We start from the raw sequence: 21521 nt of genomic DNA, 5'->3' as shown, positions 1-21521 counted from the left end.
AAGCAGGCTAGAAAGGAAGAAGAGGGTGTTTGTGCCTTAGCAGAAGCCCTCTAGTAACCTCTGTCCCTCCTCCAGTAAGTTAGAGGCTGTGCAGGCTGGCCTCCTGGCTCTGCCCTCTGGCCTAGTCAAGGAGGACTTCCTAGAGGAAGAGGAACCTTAGCAGAGCCAGAGAAAAAGGAATATGCAGAGTTGGAACTGGCAGCAGTGAGTGAGAAGGCATCTGCCCACAAGAGCACGGCCACAATTCACTGAGCTGAGGCTCAGAGAGGGGAAGCAACTTGTCCTGAGTCACACAGCAAGCAAGGGAAGACTTGGGGCCAAGACCCTGCCTTCACTCTGCACAGGGCTCTTCCCTCAGCTGCAGGCTACAAATTAGACCTCAGTGGTAAGAAAGGATAAATCAGATCTTATATGGGTCTTCCCTGGAGCATTTGGCTGAAACCCCCGAACAGCAGGGCAAAGGTTACAGTGGGGAAGTGAGGGGGCCATGACTGCTTGGGACAGTCAACAGAGGGAGATCTTTAGGACAAGGTGGACTGCCTTCTACCCTCTAGCCACACTCATCTGGATCTGGGATTGCTCCTGGCTAGGTCTCTCTCAGGCTGTCACCCCATATTCTGTCTGTTCCCAGAAGAATGACAGTCACAGGGATGAGAGGCCTCCAGGGTCAGCCAGCCCGATGACTGGGCGGCCTTCTCCCACCCCTTCCCTCCTGCTTCTTTCCCCCTGGGACCCAGTTCCCTGACTCCCCCCACCCCTCAGCACAGGGAGTCAGAGGCACTGCTGAGAATGATTCTACTCCGGTTTTGTGATGAAACTGACCACCAACCCCCCCACCCCGCCCCGCCCAAGATGGGAAGCTGAGCTCAGAGAGGACTCTGACTCCCAAAGTTACCTAGTAAGACTGCAGGGGACAGGGACTCAAAGCTGGGCTCCCTGCATCCTAGCCCAAGCTCTGTGTGAGAACTTCTTGTGCTCCAAGTACAGCCCAAGTACAGCTAGAGCTGCCTGGATGAGGGACGAGTGAGCCACCTACAAAGCCAGGTGGCACAGAGGATAGGGACGGGTATCGGTACTGAACAAAGAAGGGCCCAGAATCACAGCTGTGAAGGGTAGTGAGGGAGGGGCACTGGCAGGAGGGTCTCTGCCTGGAACTAGTAGGTGAGCTCCCTACCCCAAGGGGGCTCCCAGAGAGGGTTTCCTGGGTAATCCTCCAAAGCCACCATGAGGGTGGCTTGGGAAAGTGACTGTCATGACTCAGAAAGCAAGACTGGGCCCGGCTGTAAGCCTGAGGGGCTGTTTCTGAGTCCTGGGAACATCAGGCTTGGAAATATAAAACATCTTTATTTCACAGAAGTGAGAGCCATTTCCACGGTTAAGAGGGAGAGGATGTGAGACAGGGTTGGAGGTGACGAGCTGACTGTCCTCTTCGGAAGGGTCTTCTGAATTAAATTGGGTGGGAGACCTGGCAGGAACCCCTAGGGCCACTGCTGAGTCCCAGCCCGGACACAGCTCTCACTTCGGCTGGTGACAGTTCAAGGGAAGGTGGGCAGTGTGGAGCTGGAGAGTCGGCCCCTTCCTGTAGGTTCCAGTACAAAGGAGTGTCTGGCTTGGGTGGTGAGCTGGGCATCCATCACAGGCACCTGGGGTCAGGGCTGGGGGCCACAGGCAAGCGGCGGTCACATGGGGGTGCTCCGGACCTTGCCCTCCACCTCCTCGGGGACATTCTCATAGGCATTCTCATGCTCACTCGAGCTGAAAGAGGATGACAGGGGTCATCACCCCCTCTGTGCTCTATCCTGCGCCTGTGACAGCAGTATCTTCCCAAATAAATGTACTTGAGTGCCAGAAGGGAGTTCCCCTGCCCACATCTGGTCCCAGGTGCACCCGTGACTAGAGGCCTCTCAGCACCCCTCCCTGAGCCCCCATCTCTCTCCTAGGCTAAGCCCCTCCCCCACTGGACCCCCACTGAACCCCCTCACGGAACCCATCTCCCCACAGAGCTGCCTCCCCAACTCATCCCTTCAGAGTCCCCTTCCCTCCTTGAGTCCCTCTGCCCCACGGCACCTCTCCACCCCTCCATATGAGAACCAGTCCCCTGGCTGAGCCCCGTCCCCTGCCAATCCCATCCTCTTACTGGGCCTTCTCCCCAGCTCAGCTGGTGGTCCCCCAGGAGCCCTGCATCCTCACAAAGCCCCCACTGCACCCCTCCCTCCTCCCTTCACTGAGCCCTTCCCCATGTGAGTCCTCCTCCCCCTCCCACCTCACTTCTCAGAAGCACCTGGTCCTTCTGGAGCACAGGGTGGTCGCGTACCAGGCCCTCACCTGAAGCTGGCCGCCATTGAGGAGTACCTTCCATCTGTTCCTACCAGGATTCCATCTGCCTTGTTTCCAATGGTCATGACCATGTTCACGGGCTCCCTGTGGATGAGGCTCATCAGTAGGGCCCCCTGGGTCCCCACCCTCTTTGTTCTCCCTCCTTCTCCCTGTCCAGGCAGGCGCTCTTCTAGGCACTGTTGCTCACAAGTCCAAGGGCAGCGGCTGGGCCCTGGCAGAAGCCCCTCTCTCCAGCCAGGCCCCTGTCAGTGGTCTGATTCTGGCCCTGCTCCACGGGCCTGCACGCCCTTCCTGCTAAGGTGGGGGCCTCAGGTCCCAGGCTGAGATTTGCAGAAGAATTATCCAAGCCCTCTCCCCCACCACCACTCAGCTTCCCTCTGTGATTCTCCTTCTGGCTTCAGCTCAAGACCCAACAGGCTTTGGTGTCTGCTCCCCCCACCCCCGCCCCATCCACGTGGCTCTCCCTGCACTGGGTGTGGGCACAGTCCACCTCCACTAAAGGCAGAGCTTGGCTCAGGTTAAAAATGAGGCTTCTTTCTGACCAAAAGCTCGGCACTCTGACCACTGCTTTTGCCCTTCCTGGCTCACCACATGGGCACCTCAGATTCAGTATGTCCCAAGCTAACTTCGCAGTTGCCTCCAGATCTGCCTCGGGGGCTCCATGTCTCTGTGAGTGGAACCACCAGAAGCCTGGACCCATCCCTGTCCTTCCTTCCTCCTGCGCGCAGCTGTCCCCCTCTACCAAGTCCTGGGGACCGGCCCCCTGGACAGCTCTCAGATAGGTCCCCTTTCTATGCCCTCTGCTGCCTCCAGAGGCCAGACTCTCTCCGACCTCAAGCTTGTTGGGGGGAGGTCATTGCCCTTCTCGCCTGCCCTTCCCCCACGGATGCACCTGGGGCCACCAGCGTGGTTCTGCTCAGGCCACTCCTCATCTCAAGGCCAGCATGCAAGCTTTCTCTGGATTCTTCTTGCACGAAGGAAAAAGCCCAAAGTTCAGGGCATCGGTTGCTGCTAGGCCCAGGTCCTGCCTACCTCACCCGTCTCTCTCCGGTCCTCCCTGTGCCTCTCTCCACCCGTGACAGCTCGTGGCTCCTCACGGGGCCACATGGGGCCTCAGCTGGCCCCCAGGGCACTGGGCCCCCCTTGTGAGAGACAGTGGCAGGGGCGGCCTAGGTTGGGGAGCACAGAGTGGGCTGCATTTCCGCCCAGCCCCCCACGGTGACTGCTCCTTGCCTTCTGGTCTGGGAGCCTGGGGGCACCGCAGTATCTATCCTGCTGACCCCCTGGACCCCAGCATGTGGCACAGCACCTGACCCTGAAGAATGATGGAACCTTCCTTCCCAGAGGTTTTCACACCCCCCATCACAAGTGGGGCCAGTGTTCTGATGAGAGAGAGAGAGAGAGAGAGAGACAGAGACAGAGACATTGAGATCTGGGGAAATCTCGCCATGAACGAGCAACGAGCCGTGGGGGCCGACAGAACCCAGTCTGGCAGTCACTGAGCCTCAGCCCTGGTCCCAGACACCTTTGGCCTCAGTGTCACTTCCACACAGTGACAGACTGGCGCTGGGCTTCCGAGGCCCTTTTCAGCATGACTAGAGCAGTGGCACAGCCCCAGGGCCCGCCTTGCCTACACCAGCCAAGACCCCATCCGGACCCCCGGGGGCCCCCAGGAGCAGTACTCACGGCTCTTCCTGACACCAGAAGCGGTTGACAGCAAAGGCGATCGCGACCAGCACCAGGAACACAGCCACGGCGATTAGGCCCTGCATCCAGGGCTGCAGGTTCCCCAGGCCTGGAAAGAGGGGCGTGCGATGCTGCAGCAGGCTAGGGGCTCCAAGTACGAAACAGGGGAGAGAAGGGCCTCGTGCCCCAAAGGCTAGAGTCTGTGTCAGAGGCCATTGGCCTGCCAGTGGCCAGGACCAGACGAGACATTCCGGGGCAGCCGGGGTGGCCAGGAGGACCCACCCAATCCCCCACTGAGCTCAGAAAGGGATGACAGTGGGAAAACAGAAATTCAAAAAAGGAATGAGATGCCTAGGAGAGACAGCCCCAAGCCCCCGCCCACCCCTCAACGTGGGTCCCATGCAGGGCCCCCTAGGGAGTGTCTGGGCCCCAGGGACCAAAGGGCAGCCCTCCAGACAACTGGCCCGGGCCCTGCCAGCTGTGTATCTCTCCGCTTCTCTCTGACTTCCAGAAGGCTGGCGCGGCCAGAGCTGGTAGGACTGGGCTGGCGTCTGGAAGATCCTGTTCTGTAAGGAGATTTCTCTGGCACTGGGTATGGCGTGGGAGGGGAGGACAAGCACGGCAGCTTAGCTAGGGGCACCGGAGAGAGGGGTGGGGCTGAATACTTTTGGAAAAGCAAGACAGAAGGACAAGTTCTCCTCCAGGTCAGGGGGCCAGGAAGAAATCCTCAAAACCTGAGCCCCTTTTATCTCCTCCGGCTGAATGCCTACAGGACTGGGCCAGAGACCAGGCTGAGACTTCCCCCCCATTCATCACCTTCTTTCCTTCTTGACCTTTGACACCACCTTCAACCCTCAAGGTTTCCCAAAATCTCTGTCCTCAGCCACTGGCAGATCCAAAGGTCCCCCCCCGCCCCCCCCCGGCATCACTGTGCTCTGTGAGCCTGTGAGCGCTTAACCCCGCAGAGAACAGAAATGCAGGAGCAGGTGGGTGTCAGGAGGAGACAGAGGCCAACAGGAGGCCCCAGAGGTCTTCGGTCCAGGCCAAGACACATGCAGAGCTGGTACCACCCTGTATTTAGAGGGGCCTGGGCTGGGCATCGGAAACCTCATTCTGCCTCACTCTCACTCCAGGTCCTTCCTTCAGTCTGCCCTAAAGCTCTCCTGCTGCTGTGAAGGTGCCACCCCTTCTCTGAGATCTCTCTGAGCCTGCCAGGTACAGGGAAGAGGGGAGGGGCCTGGGGCTGGATCAGCGTGGTTATAGACTTGCGGAAACAAAGTACTTTGGACTCACTGTTTCCCCAAGAAACAATGGATCAGACCCATTGTTTCCTTGGTCCATCTGTCCACGGTTACTCAAGGTTGGGGAGTTAGGGCTCCAGCCCTGGGAGGCCCCTCCCTGCCTCCTCCAGACTCTGCAGCCAACTCCCTCCAGACACCCAGGGAACCCCCTGGACCCTGCTCCTCCATCCACGTGGCTCTTAAGTGAGCAGAGAGCACAAGGCTCAGAACCTGCAGCAGGAGAGAGGTGACCTGAGCCCTTGTTTCTTAAAGACTGTAAGTCCCTCCAAGGTGACCTCAAACCTTCCCGTTGAAGAAGTCTTTTTGGCGTGTCTCTTCACTCAGGCGAAGACCCTGAGGGCAGTTCTGGGAACCCAAACTCTGCCTTCAAGCCGTAAGGATGGCCCCAAGCCAGCAAGACCCCCAAGACAAAAACAGACTTGACCTTCCCTGACTATCTGCATGGACCCACCTACTTCTGCCCCACAGTTTTCTTAGAGAAACCTGGAAGTATTTTCGGCACTTTGCAGACAGTCCTGGAGATGCTAGCCCGCTGTCTTCCCCGGGGTTGACCTCACTGAAATAAACCCTTTTTTGTTTCACCGCCTCTGTTTCCCTGCCTTTGGATTTTGTCAGGGGCCAGGAGCCGAACATGGTCTGTGTGGGGCCCCCAGAGCCAGGGCACCCGCCTACATCTCCTCTCACTCTGCTGTGTGATCCACACAAGTCACTCAACCCCTCTGATGTTCAGTTTCCAAGAAGGCTTCCGAGACGGGGAGGCAGAGGGGAAGCAGACTTGCATGTCAGCTCAGGGTCCCTGAGAAGTTACTCGGGGAGCATCTTTGCCAGTCCCCTCTGCAACCAAATCCCACCTGCAGAGTCCCCAGACTTGGGAGGCAGACAGGGCCCTGCAGCTCAGGGAGGAGAGCAGATCTCTGGGTGTGGAGCCTTCCCACGCCCTCACCTAGGTAGGCAGGGCGGCTCTATTGTCCTCATTTTATGGAGGAGAAAACGAGTGTCAAAAAGGGGCAGTGATTTTTCTCCCAGCCACACAGCAGGACAGAGGCAGAGCTCAGATTTCTGGAAGGGGCCACCCTGGGGCACTGTCCCCTACCCCACCCTAGCCCAGGAAGTTGAAACAATGAGGACTTCAGCCAGAGACATGGGCCCAGCCTTGACAGCATGCTCCCTCCCCTGGGCCAAGCCTGCCGTATGAGGGATCCCTTGGGCCCACTCCCTGACCCCCTGTCCTCAGGAACCCACCATCTCTTGGGCAACTCCTGCTCCTAGAGCTTGGGTGTCAACTCCTGTAGGGCTCCAGTCCAAGCCCACACATTTACGCTGCTGCCCACATTCCTCACTCTTGGAAAACAAGTCCCAGACAGAAGCCTTGCTCGGGGGTCTCTGCCTTTGGAGGTTCCTCCAGCGAGCCAAGTCCCTGCTTCCCCTTCCCAGCTGTAGGTGTCCAGAGCAGTGAGGGAAGCCAGACAAGCACCCCATCCACCCCTGGGTTAGCAGCCCCCAGTCCAGCCCCCCTTGCCATAGCCACCAGTCCTGGGCTACCTTGTTGACAGCTGGCTGGCGGCACTGCCGTGAACAGGACCGCAAGGAGCAGGATGAGAGTTGACATGGCTGCAGGAAGCTTCTGGGCCTTCTCTCAGGCTGCTGGTTTCTGGGCTCCTGGAGCAGCTGTGAGGCCTGTCAGCGTCCGCCTGGGAACCGCTGGCTCAGTCTGGCCCCGGAGGAGAGGAGCTAGTAAGGAAAAAGGCGAGGGAGGAAGGAAGGGAGGTGGAGAGAAACTGCCCTCCCTCCCATGGTAATGAGCTTCCAGGTCTGGCCTCCCAGGTCGGTGCCCTGCCCACTCAAGCTGGCATTCGAGGTCATCTTTCAAAGGTTGGATAAGAAAGCAGGTCTGAGGACCTGGGGGACAGTGAGGGGAGTTGGTGTCTCACCTCCAAGCCCTAGGCCTCCCCGGTTTTTTGTGTCAGTTCCCCTTTCCTGGCAGGGGGCCTGGGCTCTGAGGAGAGGAGTGACACATTATGGTTCCTGTGGGCAGGGTGCCTTGGAAGGCTGACAGTGGGATTAAGAAATCTGCTGTCTGGCGAGGAGCAGTAGCTTGGGGAAAACCCCAAAGGCTAGGGAAAGGTCAAAACTGACCCTCCCCGCCACAGCCCAGCCCGTTTCCTGTTCTTCAGTTCACCTGTCCCTCCTTAGCCAGGCCAGACCTTGGGGTTTCTCTCCCTCCATCCCTGGCCTAGCCTCGCAGCTCTATAATCTACCCTGTCCCATGGGGATTATGCCAGAGGGCCTGAGGGGTCCTGTCCCCAGCCTTCCCTACCCGCCCAGCTGCCCTGGTCCTGTTCAGCTGTCCTCTCAGCCCCAGATGTGGCTTCTGGAAGGTGGGTGGAAGCTCCCTGGGACAAGACCGAGGCTCGGTCAGAGACCATTATACACACCTCCCCATCTACCTCCGACATCACAGGGAGACAAGGGGGTGAGCACAGCCCTGCTGTGGAGGCGAAGGAAAGACATCCCTGCATGGAAGGGTCCAAAGTGGGGCCCTGAACCCCTGGGCCCTCAAACACCGGGATCACATGGATCCACCTGGCCCTCCAGCTCAGGCGCTAAGAATGACCTGAGGACCTGTTGAGGCCTGGGGCGGAGGGTCACGCTGGGTCTCCCTGCCTCACCCCTCCCCAGAAAGCCAAAGAGGCTGAGAGGCTGACTCCACAGACACTGGGAAAGAAGGACCCGACATCCTGAGGCAAAGTCTCAGAAATGGAGGGTCCCCAGAAGTCAGGGCTGGAAGTCCCTCCACAGCCTTCCTGCACGGAAGCCACCGAACTGCTGTTCACAGGACCCTGTGGGCCACCCTTTCCATTGCAGGATGGCTCTGCCAGTGGCAGCCATCGGATGTCATGCCTCACCCCTGCTCCTTCTGTACGCAGGTTCCAAGACAGTACGCACTTTCGAGGGCAGAGCGCCCACTATCATCTGAAGACGGGGTGCCTTGGGTGATCTAGGGGAACTTGACTTGGACTTGAATGACACACGTATGTCCTGTTATCCCTCCATAACCCCCAGCCGGATGTCCTCAGAACCTTCTGGCACAAAGTTTGGCGAGCATAGGCACCATTCATGTTAATGAACAGCCAGGGAATCACCTATTGGAATGCAAGGAATGGGGTTGAACTTACTAAACAGCAGGACGCCTTCTTGGAGAGCCTAAAGCCGGGCAGTCAGGTGGGTAGATCTGCATTTGAGAAAACACTTCTGGTCCCAGGGTGGGGAATAAGTGGGGAGGGCAAGGGCTGGAGAAAGGGGCTACTGGGGGGTGGGGGGCATACGGCAGCCCCACACCCAGCGCTGCGGCAGCACAGGGCCGCGGCTGTGCATCTGAGCCCTGGTCAGGGGATGGAGTGGACAGGACGTGGCTTCTGGACACAGTGACCAGCAGGGAGGTCAGACAGGGAGTTGCCAAGGGTGATGCCCAGAGCTTCTGAAGGAACCAGAGCAAGTTTCAGAAGTGGCGGGGAGATGGTGAGCTTTAGGCCCAGGAGTATGATGCTCGTGGTGCCTGTGGACCGTCCAGAAGGAAACAGGAGGAAGGCAGCAGGATCTAGGGTCTGGAGTAAAGAGCTAGATCTGGGAGACATGGGTGGCACAGCATGGGTAACTGAGGCACAGGAATGTACGGTCTCCCCAGGGCGGGGTGTGTGTGTGTGTGTGTGTGTGTGTGGTGTGTGTATAGTGTGTGTGTGTGGTGTCTGGTATATTGTGTGGTGTGTGCGATGTATGTATATACGTGAGTGTGTGTGTGTGTGCATGTGTGGTATATGTGTATGTGCAGTGTAATGTGTGTGGTGTGTATGTGTGTATAGTGTGTGTGTGTGTGCAGTGTAATATGTGCGTGATATGTCTGTGTGATGTGTGTCTATGTGTGGTGTATGGTGTCCATGGTGTGTGTACATGTGTGTGTGGTGTTGGTGTGGTATGGGTGTGGTATATGTGTGTGTGTAGCAAGAGGAGAGTGGGAGAAAGGAGAGAAGTGAGGAGCAGGACACAACTCCAATGATAAGGGTCTTTAAAAAGGAAGAGGAGCAGGTTAGAGCAGGAGGAAGAAATCTCAGAAGAGTGAGATGTCCCAGAAACCCAGGAAGGAGAGATCCAGTAAGAGCTGGGGGGGGGGGGGTGCTTGTCAGCGCTGTGACACCCCCCCTTAAGGATTGCCCCCCAGAAGTAGCCCAGCTTCTCCCATCAGTCCCAGGGTATCTGGTCCTTGCTCTCTCACCCAAGCATCCCCCCTTCCCTAAAGAATACGGAGAAGGACAAGGACTCCAGGGGCCCAGCCTGGCCAGCCGGGTTTTGGGGTAGTGGGGGAGGGGGATGAGGAGGAAGGACATCAGGTGACCAACAAGAGGAAAACACACCTCCCAGGTCAAAGTCCCAAGCTTTAGAGCAAAACAAGTTGTTCCGGAAAAGAGGGGTGTGGGTGGACACTTGGCTTTGAGGCTGGTCTCTGCTCACTGGGCTTCCTCATCCAGCTGAGGGGAGGGGTCACCTCCCCACCTGTATGGACATGACCCTGGGTCCCCATGGTAACAAATTGGGCCCCCTGCTGCTCTGGTGTGAGCTCAAGATCTAGACTCAGGCCTCAGGGCACCACAGAGCTGGACTCTGTATCCTCATCCCTGAGCTGCTGCTCCAACAACATTCAGTTCCTCCCTCCTGGTGCCAGCCCAGCTCTGTCACCCAGAATCATTAGGCCCCCTTGGACAGGGCCTCCATCTAGCTAGACCTTGTGTGATGGATTACGCTTCAGAAAAGCCAATGTAGGCCTAGACTTTCCAGGACGGGCCTTCTCCCAACCCCAGCCGCCTGCCATTACAGTTGTTGCCAGCAGGTGGCAGAGTCTAGCTCCGATCCCAGCCAGGTTGGGGAGGAAGGGAGGGGGCCGGTTTGGCGCTGAAGATTCGGCAACTTCCCCTCCCTCCAGCCCCCCACTTCCGCCCCCTTCCCTGGGTGGTTTGGAGGAAGAGAGGGTGGACACAGACATGTAAACAGTCAGCCATGCTGGGAACAGGGCCCATGGCATGCTCAGGGCTCTGCTGGAGAGCAGCACAGACGACTAAATTGTTGAGGGAGGCATCCAGGAGGAGGCAAGGCGAAAAAGAAAGCTTCAGAAAGAGATCCGGGCAGAGAGAGGGCAAGCAGGGACGCATTGGAGAAGGGTGTTTAGAGCACAGAAACAAAAGCTTTTTCTCACTCATTCTCATAGTATTTCAATCTCTTAAAAGTCTTTTCTGCAAGCCTGAGAGCTCCAGGATACCTTGTTTTATTCCTTCAAGCAGATCATGCTTAAACCTTTAAGGGCTTCCAACAGCTCTTAAGATAATACGCAAACTTCTTAGCATGGGCTTAAAGATCCCACAAGCTACCCTGGTGCCCCCTCTTCAGCCCCATCTGGCCCCAGTGCCCCCTCTCTCTTCCTAAGAGTAGCCATGCTCTTGCCCACATCAGGGCCACTACTCTTCCCCTCCTACTTGCCCCGTGGACTCCAACCCATCCTCCAAGTCTTTTCCTAAATGTCACTTTTTTTCAAGGGACTTTCTTTGACCTCCCTTTTCCCCCATCTGAAGTCACTCTCCTGAGTCTCCCCTGCTCATTTCTTCACAGCCATGATCATGAGTGCAATTACATATTGACTTGTGTGCTTATTCGTTTAATATCGGTCTCCCCAGGGAGAAGGCATCATAACCACGTCACTCACCCCCAGTACACCGGAACTGCGCACAGTACAGGAGCGCACACTCAACAAATACTTTATGAAATAAGTTTCAGTAGATCTAGTTCCGACCTCTGGCCCAGCCAAAGCTGGAGCTCAGGGAATGATTACTGAATAAAGCAAGCATTTTAGCTCTAGTCGGGTCCTTGTTTTTCTCTACCCTCTAGCTGTGAGGGCGGAGCCTCACAGATCTGATTCATTTCTCAGAGAAGTTGGAGCTACCCAGCCCAGAATGAGAGTGAGCTCTCCATCCCTAGAGGTGTGCAAGCAGAGGCCCAGAGCTAGGTCACCCCATGGGAGCATCTACAAAAGGGGTTCTGGCCCTTCCAGGTCCGAAGACCTGTGATTCTGTGACTCTGTTAATACACTGAGATGGATACCTACATTTTAATCAGGTTCTGAGGATGTGGGCTGGTTAGGACTGTGGTAAGCCTCTCTCCCCTCAGACTCAGTACTTCTCTTACCTGGCTCCCCTTCACTTAGCATTCCTATCACAAGGGCCCGTGGGCAAAACTCAGGGGTTCATAAACTTGCACAGGGAAAACATTACATCTGCATTTCACTAACCTCTAGCTGAAATTGACCGTTTTCTTTCTTTTTTTTTTTTAAAGATTTCATTTACTTAGTTGTCAGCAACAGAGAGCACAAGCAGGGTGAGCAGGAGAGGGAGAAGCAGACCCCCCCCCCCCCCCGAGCAGAGAGCCCGACGTAGGGCTTGATTCCAGGACCCTGAGATCATGATCTGAGCCAAAGGCAGATGCTTAACCCACTGAGCCCCTCAGGCACCCCGAAATTGACCATTTTCTTTCATTAAGAATGAAAGCAACAGGGTCACCTGGCTGGCTCAGTTGATGCAACTCTTGATCTCGAGGTGGTGACTTTGAGCCCCATGTTGGGTGTGGAGCTTACTTAAAAATGAAAAAAAATCTAAAAAAAAAAAAAAAGGAATGAAGACAACAAACCACAGTCCCTCTGCATTATTTCCGTATCACCATAGGTGCAGACATCTGGATACATCCCTGTGCTCATCACTATGGAAGTACAGGAGTCACTGGGACTCCATTCCCACTAGATCCTATTTAATACGTTATAAAAATATACATAAGTTACCATACTATAACCTTATTTTTTTATATTTTAATAACTATATTTCAATACAATTGGTTTCCTCTTCTTTTACACATCTAAAAACATTACTCCTAGAAGGATGTCCATGGGCTGCCCCAGACCACCCACGGGTCCCACAGCACAAAGCAGGACTTACCAGGAGCCCAGGGCAGGTCTGCTCAAAGCAATGCCACATGAACTCATGGTCAGATCTGGAGAAAGATTGGCACTTCCTGGACAGGGGCTTCCTGGGGCTTAGAGCTGGGGACCACGGTCAGGTTGAATGGGTGATCACCCCTGTATAGGGCCCCATGCCTGGAAGCTGGAAGGGGCGAAAAGGACAAACCCTGAGGCACCCAAGCCAAGGAATGTACTGGCTGTGACTCCTGGGTCCTAGGCGACCCCACTGGGCTGGTGAGATTTATGACCAGGACCCCCCAGTTGGGGAAAATCAATCACCTTCTCCTGCTGCTTACTCACTCAGCCGAGAAACTAAAGGGCTGACCCTCTGCCAAGAGCTCAGTTGCCAGCAGAGGTCCCAAGGCCCAATCCTTGCTTGGTGGTTCCAGCGCAGCCCTGTTCCCTGCCAACCGTTGTGTGCCCCAGCTGTGGGACTGCACTGGGGGTGCTGGTGTCTAGAATCATAGTCTCCCCTGGCCTAAACACTCATCTTGAATGCTGTGATCTTGTTCCTCATTTTTCAGCTCGGGAAGCTGTGACTCGGAGAGGGACAGTCAGGGGTACCTGGGTGGCTCAGTGGGTTAAGCCTGGGCCTTCGGCTCAGGTCATAATCTCAGGGTCCCAGGATCAAGCACTACATCGGGCTCTCTGCTCAGCAGGGAGCCTGCTTCCCCCTCTCTCTCTGCCTGCTGCTCTGCCTACTTGTGGTCTCTCTCTGTGTCAAAAAAATAAATAAAATCTTTAAAAAAAGATTTTTATTCAGCCACTAACTGAAGCTCACACAGTAAGTTAGTAGGAAAGATAGGGCTCTCTGGGTTGGTCAGTTTCCCAAATAGGCTTCTGGCTTTGCTTTCATTCATTCACTCAACATATTTGGTGTCTACCATGGGCCTGGAAATACAGTAATGACTAAGATAGGGCTTATGTTATACAATTATCTGATTAATTATCTAATTACCGTTCAGCCTTGAGCAACATGTGCTTGAACGCTGGGTCAACTTATATGTGGATTCTTTTCAGTAAATACAGTACAGCACTGTAAATGTATTTTCTTTTTTTTTAAGATTTTATTTATTTATTTGACAGACAGAGATCACAAGTAGGCAGAGAGGCAGGCAGAGAGAGAGAGAGGAAGGCAAGTAAGCTCCCTGCTGAGCAGAGAGCCCTATGCGGGGCTTGATCTCAGGACCCTGGGATCATGACCTGAGCTGAACGCAGAGGCTTTAACCCACTGAGCCACCCAGGTACCCCTGTAAATGTATTTTCTTTGTGATTTGTGATTTTCTTTTCCCTAATTTACTTATGTTATTATATGAATACAGTATATAATACATATACAAGAGCTGTGTATCAACTGCTCATGTTATCAGTAAGGTTTCTGGTCAACAGCAGGCTATGAGTAGTTAAGTTTTGGGGGAGTCAAAAGTTATATGTGGATTTTTGGCCATGCCCGGGATGGGGGTGGTCAGTGTCCCTAACCCCCATGTTGTTCAAGGGTCAGCTGTAATCTAATTGTACCAGATTTGTTAAAGGAGATGGAAGAGGGCCAAGGGGACCCCCCTCCACTGTAGGAAATCAAGAAAAGGTGGTATTAATATTAATATTAACATTAAGTCTAAAGTTCATTCATTCATTCGTTGGTTCGTTCAACCAACATATATTGAATGTCTCCCATGGACCAATCCCTCTCCGAGATGCAGGGATACAGCAATGAACAAAAGAAAGTCAAGAGCTGACTTCTCACAGAGCGTACTTACATTCTAGAGGGGTTGCCCAGGAAACAAATAAATCGATTTAAGAAAAGGTCATAGGGCAGGATGGGAAAGACACGACGGGATCAGGAGAATAGGGTGCTGGCAGAGGGCTGGGCTAGTTCACATAGACTCGTCAAGGAAGACTCCTCTAAGAGGCGACACTTGAGCAGAGAGAGGAGATGAGGAAGCCAGACGTCTGGCTGTCAGAGAGGAGCCCACTGAAGGCATGGAGAGCTGACAGCCAGGGTAGAGGTCCGGAGGAAGGGGCATGAGGACGGTGTGAGCATGGCCAATCAAGAAGTGATGGCAGGAGAGAAAGTTTGAAAGACCACTGGAAGGGTGTCTGGGTGGCTCAGTTGGTTAAGTCTCTGCCTTTGGCTCATGTCATGATCCCAGGGTCCTGGAATCGAGCCCCACATTGGGCTCTCTGCTCAGCAGGGAGCCTGCTTCCTCCTCTCTCTCTCTGCCTGCCTCTCTGCCTACTTGAGATCTCTGTCTGTCAAATAAATAAATAAAATCTTATTTTAAAAACAGGGGAAAAAAGAAAGGCTGCTGGAAAGCCATGCATCTGGAGCCTTGCAAGGACTTCAGACTGTATGGACTCCAGCTCTGAATCAGAGCCAAGAAGCTATAGGCTCTGAGCACAGAAGACAAGACGCAGCCACTGTGTTGAGAGAAGACCATGGAAAGCAAGAAGAGCAAGAGCAGGAGCAGGGAGACGAGTCGGGAAGCCACCACAGGCGAGGTGGCTTGGGTCAAGGTAGCAGCTGGGGAACTAGGGATGCAGGATTTGAATCTAGATACGTTCTGAGGGGACAGCAAACATGATATGGAATAGGAGGGGAAAAGAGAAGCCAAGGATGGTTTCAAGGTTTTGAGTCTCCTCAGCTACAATAGACAGATGGGGAAGGTCTGGCAGGGGCAGGATTCATGCATTTTGTCTGGAGAGGATTACCTGAGTCAGGAGTTCAGAGGCATGGTCTGGGCTAGAGATGTGTATCTGGGAGCTGTCAGGCAGTGACAGGGGTGGGGCGGGGGGCTCCCCAGGACATGGGGAGAGAAGATCGGAAGTACCAGTCATCCAGGGAAGAGCTGATGGGAAAGCGTGCAGATAGGAGGAGCTACTGGAGAATCAGCCCATTCGGAGAGCAGGGGGTGGTGGGGAAAATGGTCTTGATGGCCTTGTAGGAGCTATTAAGAGGTTTTTCCCTTACACACCATTATAGTGTTTTAGGCAAGGACATGGCATGGACCATCTTGTGTTTCAGTGAGGTCTCTCCAACCACAGCTTGAGTGGGGGTGGGTAGACAAAGCAGGGAGTAGTGAGCGAGCTGGGGGCGGGGGCGGGGGGTGGGGTCCAGAAGACAGGAGGCCCGGGTGGGTTAGAGCAGCGTGTGGAGAAAAGGGGGAAGACAGAAGAGCAATTTAAGGGGTACAACTAGCAGACTGAGGTGCTTGCTGGATGTGAGGAGGGAGGGATTGGGAAAAGTGGTGTCCAAGGAGCACCTAGTCCTCCCTTTCAGACAACACAGGGTTGCTGTGCCAGAAAAGCAGCAGGTTGGGGGTGAGGGGAGACTATTCATTCATTTAACGAGACTCTGAGACAAGCAAAGAGCAATGAGCGGAATGCTGGGCCCTAGTGTGGGTGGGCTGCGTTCCCAGCACCCATGGGACATCTCAGGATGCAGCTTGGGGTGTGGGAGAGATCTGAGCTGGAAGTAGTGGCTTAGAGGGGCTAATGTGGCAGGGATAGGGAAGGATGAGCAGGAAGGCTAGGACCCAGCCCTAAGAAATGCCTAGGTAAATGTGCGGAGAGTAGGTCTCTATCCCCAAAGGAAAATAAAGAAGGAATACATATCCCCTTCACACTTCTTATCATCAAAGTACCAGCATCAGGCATGTCCCATATTGCAGGGCCTTTGGAGCCAAATAACTGATTTTATTTCACCCTGAATAAAACTGTTTTCTTCCCTTGATACTAATTTTGCCATTAGTCTATTACATATTTGGAGAAGCTGAGATTTTCAGCCAGAAAAGGAGTTTCTGTCTCTAAATATCTACAGGGCTGCCCTACACAAGAGAAAAATCGTGCTCTGTTTCCTCTAAGCACAGAGCTGGGGGATGAGAAGAGTCACAGAGAGACTGCGTTTAGTTCACTGAGAGAAAGCCTATCTTGAAGAGTATCTAGTGATAGCAAAGAAGAGCCTGAAAGGGAGTGAGCTCCCCGTCACTAGAGGTATGCAAGTTGGAGCTGTGAGCTTGCAGAGAGAGGTAGTGCACAGAAATGGGTCAGGGAGGGGTGAATGGTGAATGGACTCAATGCTGAAGTCTCTGGGGCCCAGGAGGAATGAGCTGGGGGCCAAGACCCTCACCCACCACTATTTGGGTGACCTGAGCAAGACTCCTTCCCTGAGCCTCTGTGTCCCAGCAATGTTGCAGGATTGGCTGGAGGGTAACACATCTGGACCCTTGGTAGCAGTAGATGTTGGATAAACGTTGGGAGCACCCAGATTTAAACACAGCACCCAGTGTTTGAGGTGTACTGCCCTGTCCCAAATGAGGCCTTTTTCAGAACGGAGACCTCAGCAGGGCAGTGAGAGGCATTATGGGCGCATTCCCCTGGCCACATGGTCACCACCTCTAACTCAAGTGTAGAGCAAGCCACACCCAAGTCATCTGAACATCTCCTGTTTGGAGCTTATGTCCGAGTCAGACTTTGAACTTCAACATGAAATGACTTTAAAAGTCTAGAGCTGTGGGACGCCTGGGTGGTTCAGTTGGCTAAGCGTTTGCCTTTGGTTCAGGTCATGATCTCAGGATCTTGGGATAGAGCAGGGAGCCTACTTCTCCCTCTGTGTGCTCTGCCTGCCACTCCTGCTGCTTGTGCTCTCTCTTTCTCTCTCTCTGACAGATAAATAAATAAATAAAATCTTTAAAAAAAAAGTTTGGAGCTGCATGCAAAAGTTAAATCAATCATAATTTCATAATTGGAAAAAAAACGGATTTTTTAAAAGATTTTATTTTTCAGAAATCTCTACACCCAACATGGGGCTCAAACTCACAACCCTGAGATCAAAAGTCGCACACTCTTCTGATTGAGCCAGCCAGGCACCCCCCAAAATAGATTTTGCTTTTTAAAGGGAGGAAATACAACAAATGTTCATTGGTGACCTGGGCTCAGTTTGTGGTTTTTGTTTTGTTTTGTTTTGTTTGCTTCTCTTTCTGTTCTTTCCAGAGTTGCTATAACAACAACAAAAAAAAATGTTTGTTGGAAGAGGAGAAAAAAACAACTTATAGTTTAAAAACAAACAAAACAAATCTGCTTTAAAAGGCAAAATCAAGTCACTTTTCTGATTTTTTACCAGTGCTTTTAAATAGCCTGAAGTTAACCCTGAGCCTCTCTCCTCCAACGAATCCGTCTCTGGCCAGGCAGGGGCACTCGGACTCTATGGTGGGGCCCAGTCTGCCTATTTTCTGGCTAACGGGAGCCTGTCCCCCTCGTGCTCTTCTAGAAAGGCCTCCCAGGTGCCGGGACACACATAGGAAGCATTGGGACCTGCCCTCCAGCTCAGTCCAGAAAGACATGTAACATTGACAATGCTACCACTTCTTGAAGGAATGCTTACCATGTGCCAGGCACTAGGATAGGTGCTGTGGACACGACTTACTTAATCCTTACCATATGAGGTGAGTGCAATCCCCACTAGCATCAAGAATACAGAGGTTCAGAGAAATTAAACTCAGTAAGTGTATCTAGATTTTGAATCCACACTTATCTGATGCTCTCGACTATTACATTATACTTCCTCCTTGCATTAAAAAAAAAATCAATTACTAAAAAGCAGTGAGTGCTGTGAAGGAAGTATACAATTGGAACCTCAGAGAAGCAGCCATTAAACTCCCCAGGGGGAAGAAAAGATCAGGGAAGACTTCCAGGAAGAGGTGTCATTTGAGTTGAGCTCTGAAGGATGGGAAGGAATTTACCCACATCCAATAATATCCAATCTGACAGGGTGGATATTCCGTGGATATTTTTAATTATAAGAACTAATAAAGATTTTTATCTGAATTTACAGATGAAATAACGCGATGTTTGGGATTTGCTTCATAATAATCCATTTTGTAGACAGGGTGTGTGGGGAGTGATGGAAGCATAGACAAAACAAGATTACCCATGTGGGTGATTGTTGAAGCTGGCGATGGATTCATGCCATTTATTTGTATTATGCTCTTTATTTTCATATAGACTTGGAAATGCCCTTAATAGAATGAAGGTAGTGATCCCTTTGTGCCCACTCACCACGAGGATCTGATGAAATAATTCAGTAAATATTTACTGAGCACCTATGTGAGCCCACACACTCTGGGCGTGACAGAGCCCCCAGTGACCAGGGACACACTATCACAGCACTGACCAACTCACAGATACGGAGATGAGGCTCGGACTCAAATATGGGCTGATGGCAAGCAGCACCCAGATATGGTTCAAGGAGCTCTGAGTTCAGAAGTTGGGGAGACCCCCATCCCTGGGGGGTAGGGCATCCAGCAGGTGCAGCATCTGAGCCTCTGGGGTAAAGTTGAACACCTGCCATGGGGCATTCGGGGAGGCCATCTCAGCCACGGAAAAGCTCGGAGGTGGGAAGTGAGAGATGCACGATTACACATGGGACACCTGGGGAGCCCAACAGGCCCTTAAGGGAGGATGGAAGGCAGAGAATGGCCCAGAGTTTCTCATTCCCATCTAGAACTAGCACAATTTTTTAGGACGTTCCCTGCTCCACGCGTGTTACCCACCACCTTCCCTCCCTGAAACTCTGGCCACACCCCCAGAGAACTGGGAGCCATCAGAGTGAGTGACGGCAGGCTAATCACAGCCACTTGGGTCTGAGGAGGCCCCCAGCCTCTCTCTAAGGACCCTCCAGCAAGGACAAGTGCAGGACAAAAGCTAAGCCTCCCCCCCACCCTCGCCTGCCACTGCTCTCATTAGCATCATACAGAAAACCTGCCAGCAGGCTCCCAGCAACTGGACAGGCCAGCCCTGGCTTTGGCTGGGCCCCAACCAAGCAGATGTGGACCCTGAAGGGCCCTTTGGGCCACCCTGCCCCCCTCAAAAATAAGCACGCCAGGCAACCACCTCCCTGTCCTGCCCGCCCCACTGCACCACCCCCGGAATCTGCGGAGGCTGTCAGAAAGCCAAATGCAGCGGACGAGCCCTGCACAATGACGCCTAGGGTCTTAGAGACCTCAACTTGTACCTGTCATTAGATGCAGGCTCAAATCCTAGCCTCGCAGACTATGGCGGTCAGAGCCTGCCAGTCCCTAGTTTAGACAGCTGCTTTAGAATGTGCCACCGCCAGACCACAGAGTCACTGTTTCCCAGGACTTAAGTCTCCAGACTGGCCAGGCAGGTAGCTGGCTCCAGAGCTCTGAGGTCCCAGGTGGGCCTGGGTGAGATTGCCTGGGGGCTTAGGGCTGGGAGTGCCTGTGTCTGTCTGGGTCCCACCTATTCAGGGGTAATGGAGAGGGGCGTGAGAGTGATGGGGAGGCCTGATAGCCCATTGAACACGCAGCTCCCAGGAGACCGCTGCAGAGAGGGGCGGAGCCCGAGAGAAGGAACCATGGCTAGCCTGTGTGGGAACGGCCAGAGGGCAGAAGGCCCAGCCTCCCGGGATCCTTCAAAGCCTGGGACCCAGGAGCACCACAGGTCCCAGGCTGCAGGCAGTGAGCTGGGAAAGGCTGAGGACCCTGGGCTCCCAGGTCTCAGCTGGCTGAGCTGTAACTAGACATGGGATGGGAAAGAGTTTTCCACCCTGGTCCCGGAGGTCCACGGGATCTCAGAAAGGCAGGGGTCTGTCGCGGGGCCTAGTTATGGGATGATGAGGGGGTGGGGGTTGCCTAGGGAGAAGGGACGTTATCTTCAAACCACCATCTGCATCAGTGAGGCTGAGTCAGGGGAAATTGTGTATCCCCCATATCAGGGAACTCACAGAATAGCATATGACCCAACCTCTCCTCCCACAAGGTATGGGGGAGCCCCTGATTTCCGCTCAGGGTAGTCCCATCCTAATGGCCCAGAACTGAGCGGTGCCTCTCTGCAGCAATCCCAGCAGCATTTAGGGGTTCGCCTGCAGTGGGGTAAGCAAACTGGCTCCCTGAACAGCCTGGGGCAGAATGGCAGCTGGGCTTCTCTCTCAGCTGCATGACCACGAGCAAATCATTCAACCTGTCTGACGTCATCTGTAAAATGGGAGTGACTGTCCTCCTGCAGGGGATTGTCGGGAGGAGTCAGTGAGACAGCGGAGTCAAAAGCCCAGCCCTTTGGTGTAAACTGGGTGGTGAGCACAGGAGAGGCTAACCTTCAGTGACCCGCATCCTCTTCCCAAGCTTCCCAGATCTGGGGGTGGGGTCCCTCGGTCTCTCTCTGTGAAAATCTGCTCTTCCCTGGGAGTTTAGCATCATAACAAGTCTAAATTTAAGTTAATTCAAATTAAACAAACTTAGAATTCAGGTACTCTGTTGCACTTGCCACATTTTAAGCCCTTGAGAGCCACGGGGGCTTAGTGACTATCGCACTGGACAGGGTAGACATAGAACACGTCCACCATTCCAGAAAGCTCGACTGGGCACACTGGCCTCAAGGCAGGAGACAGCTCCAGGTTGGGAGTTAGGAGATCTGGGTTCTAGTTCCAGCTTGGAATTGGTTCAGCCTGTCTAAACAAGTCCCTTTCCTCTCAGAGCCTCAGTTTCTCCATCTGTGCAGCCTATCCCACACTCTGAGCAAGGCAGAGCACGGTCAGTATTTGATGAGGACCTTTTAACTGATTCTATTGCCCCACTGCCTTGGATCAGGCCCCTGTGGAAACAGGTGAGTAGGTGGAGCCCTGCAGGTGTGGAGGCTGAGGGACCCACCTGCCCAGCCCCAGGCTCCAGCAGCCCCAGATAATACTCCGTGGAGTCTAAAGTTTGTCAGGCGAGCCTCCCTGAGCCTCAGCATCTCAGACCATTGTCTCCAGGTCACCAAAGCCAGGCTGCCAGGGGGCAGGCCTCACTGAGGGCCAACATGTATCTTTCCATAGACTTACGCGGGCCTGAGAAGCCCGCAGACCCCAAACTCATCCCTCCTGAAGCAGGCAGGGCCTCCCAGAGGAGGCCGCCTCATGGAAGGCAGCCCGAAGGGGAGGGGAGGCAAGGCACAGAGTGGAGAGTCAGAAATGCGCTATCAGCACTGCCCCGTCCTCCCCACTTCCTCTCTTGAACGGATCACATCCTGTTATTGTGTGGACAGAGAAGGCCAGGGGCTGGGGAGGGAGGCAGGGTTCCGACTAAATGAGTGCGGAGGGAAAGGAGGAGATGGAGGGAATGTCACAGTGGGCATCAGGTTACCCTGGCAGC

The 21521-nt window shown here is 53.9% G+C and overlaps 1 protein-coding gene across 4 annotated transcripts; it reads right to left on the bottom strand.

Moving 5' to 3' along the window:
* Window positions 1–1324: 1324 nt before the first annotated feature.
* Window positions 1325–7110, bottom strand: PDZK1IP1 (PDZK1 interacting protein 1). 4 transcript variants are annotated; one of them, XM_046025133.1, is made up of 5 exons: window positions 6867–7109; window positions 4024–4132; window positions 3647–3719; window positions 2326–2421; window positions 1325–1655 (listed from the first exon to the last, which is right to left on the bottom strand). In XM_046025133.1, exons 1-5 carry the CDS (start codon window positions 6931–6933, stop codon window positions 1650–1652), a joined length of 351 nt encoding a protein of 116 aa, XP_045881089.1. In that variant the 5' UTR covers window positions 6934–7109; the 3' UTR covers window positions 1325–1649. The 4 variants fall into 4 exon arrangements, with proteins under 4 accessions (XP_045881089.1, XP_045881107.1, XP_045881098.1 ...); XM_046025124.1 differs by lacking the exon at window positions 1325–1655 and adding an exon at window positions 1716–1755 and having other exon boundaries at window positions 6867–7110; XM_046025151.1 differs by lacking the exon at window positions 3647–3719 and having other exon boundaries at window positions 6867–7099.
* Window positions 7111–21521: the final 14411 nt, after the last annotated feature.

Source organism: Meles meles, chromosome 1 (assembly GCF_922984935.1).
Source record: "Meles meles chromosome 1, mMelMel3.1 paternal haplotype, whole genome shotgun sequence".
Taxonomy (NCBI): domain Eukaryota; kingdom Metazoa; phylum Chordata; class Mammalia; order Carnivora; family Mustelidae; genus Meles; species Meles meles.
This window is presented reverse-complemented; position numbering and strand designations above follow the sequence as displayed.

Coding starts and splice junctions, on each gene's coding strand:
- PDZK1IP1 (XM_046025124.1), bottom strand. CDS start 6,933: ATGTCAACTCTCATCCTGCTCCTTGCGGTCCTGTTCACGGCAGTGCCG. Junction 3,720..4,023: donor TTCTGGTGTCAGGAAGAGCC/GTGAGTACTGCT, acceptor CTCTCTCATCAG/AACACTGGCCCCACTTGTGA. Junction 2,422..3,646: donor CCATCATTCTTCAGGGTCAG/GTGCTGTGCCAC, acceptor CCTCATCCACAG/GGAGCCCGTGAACATGGTCA.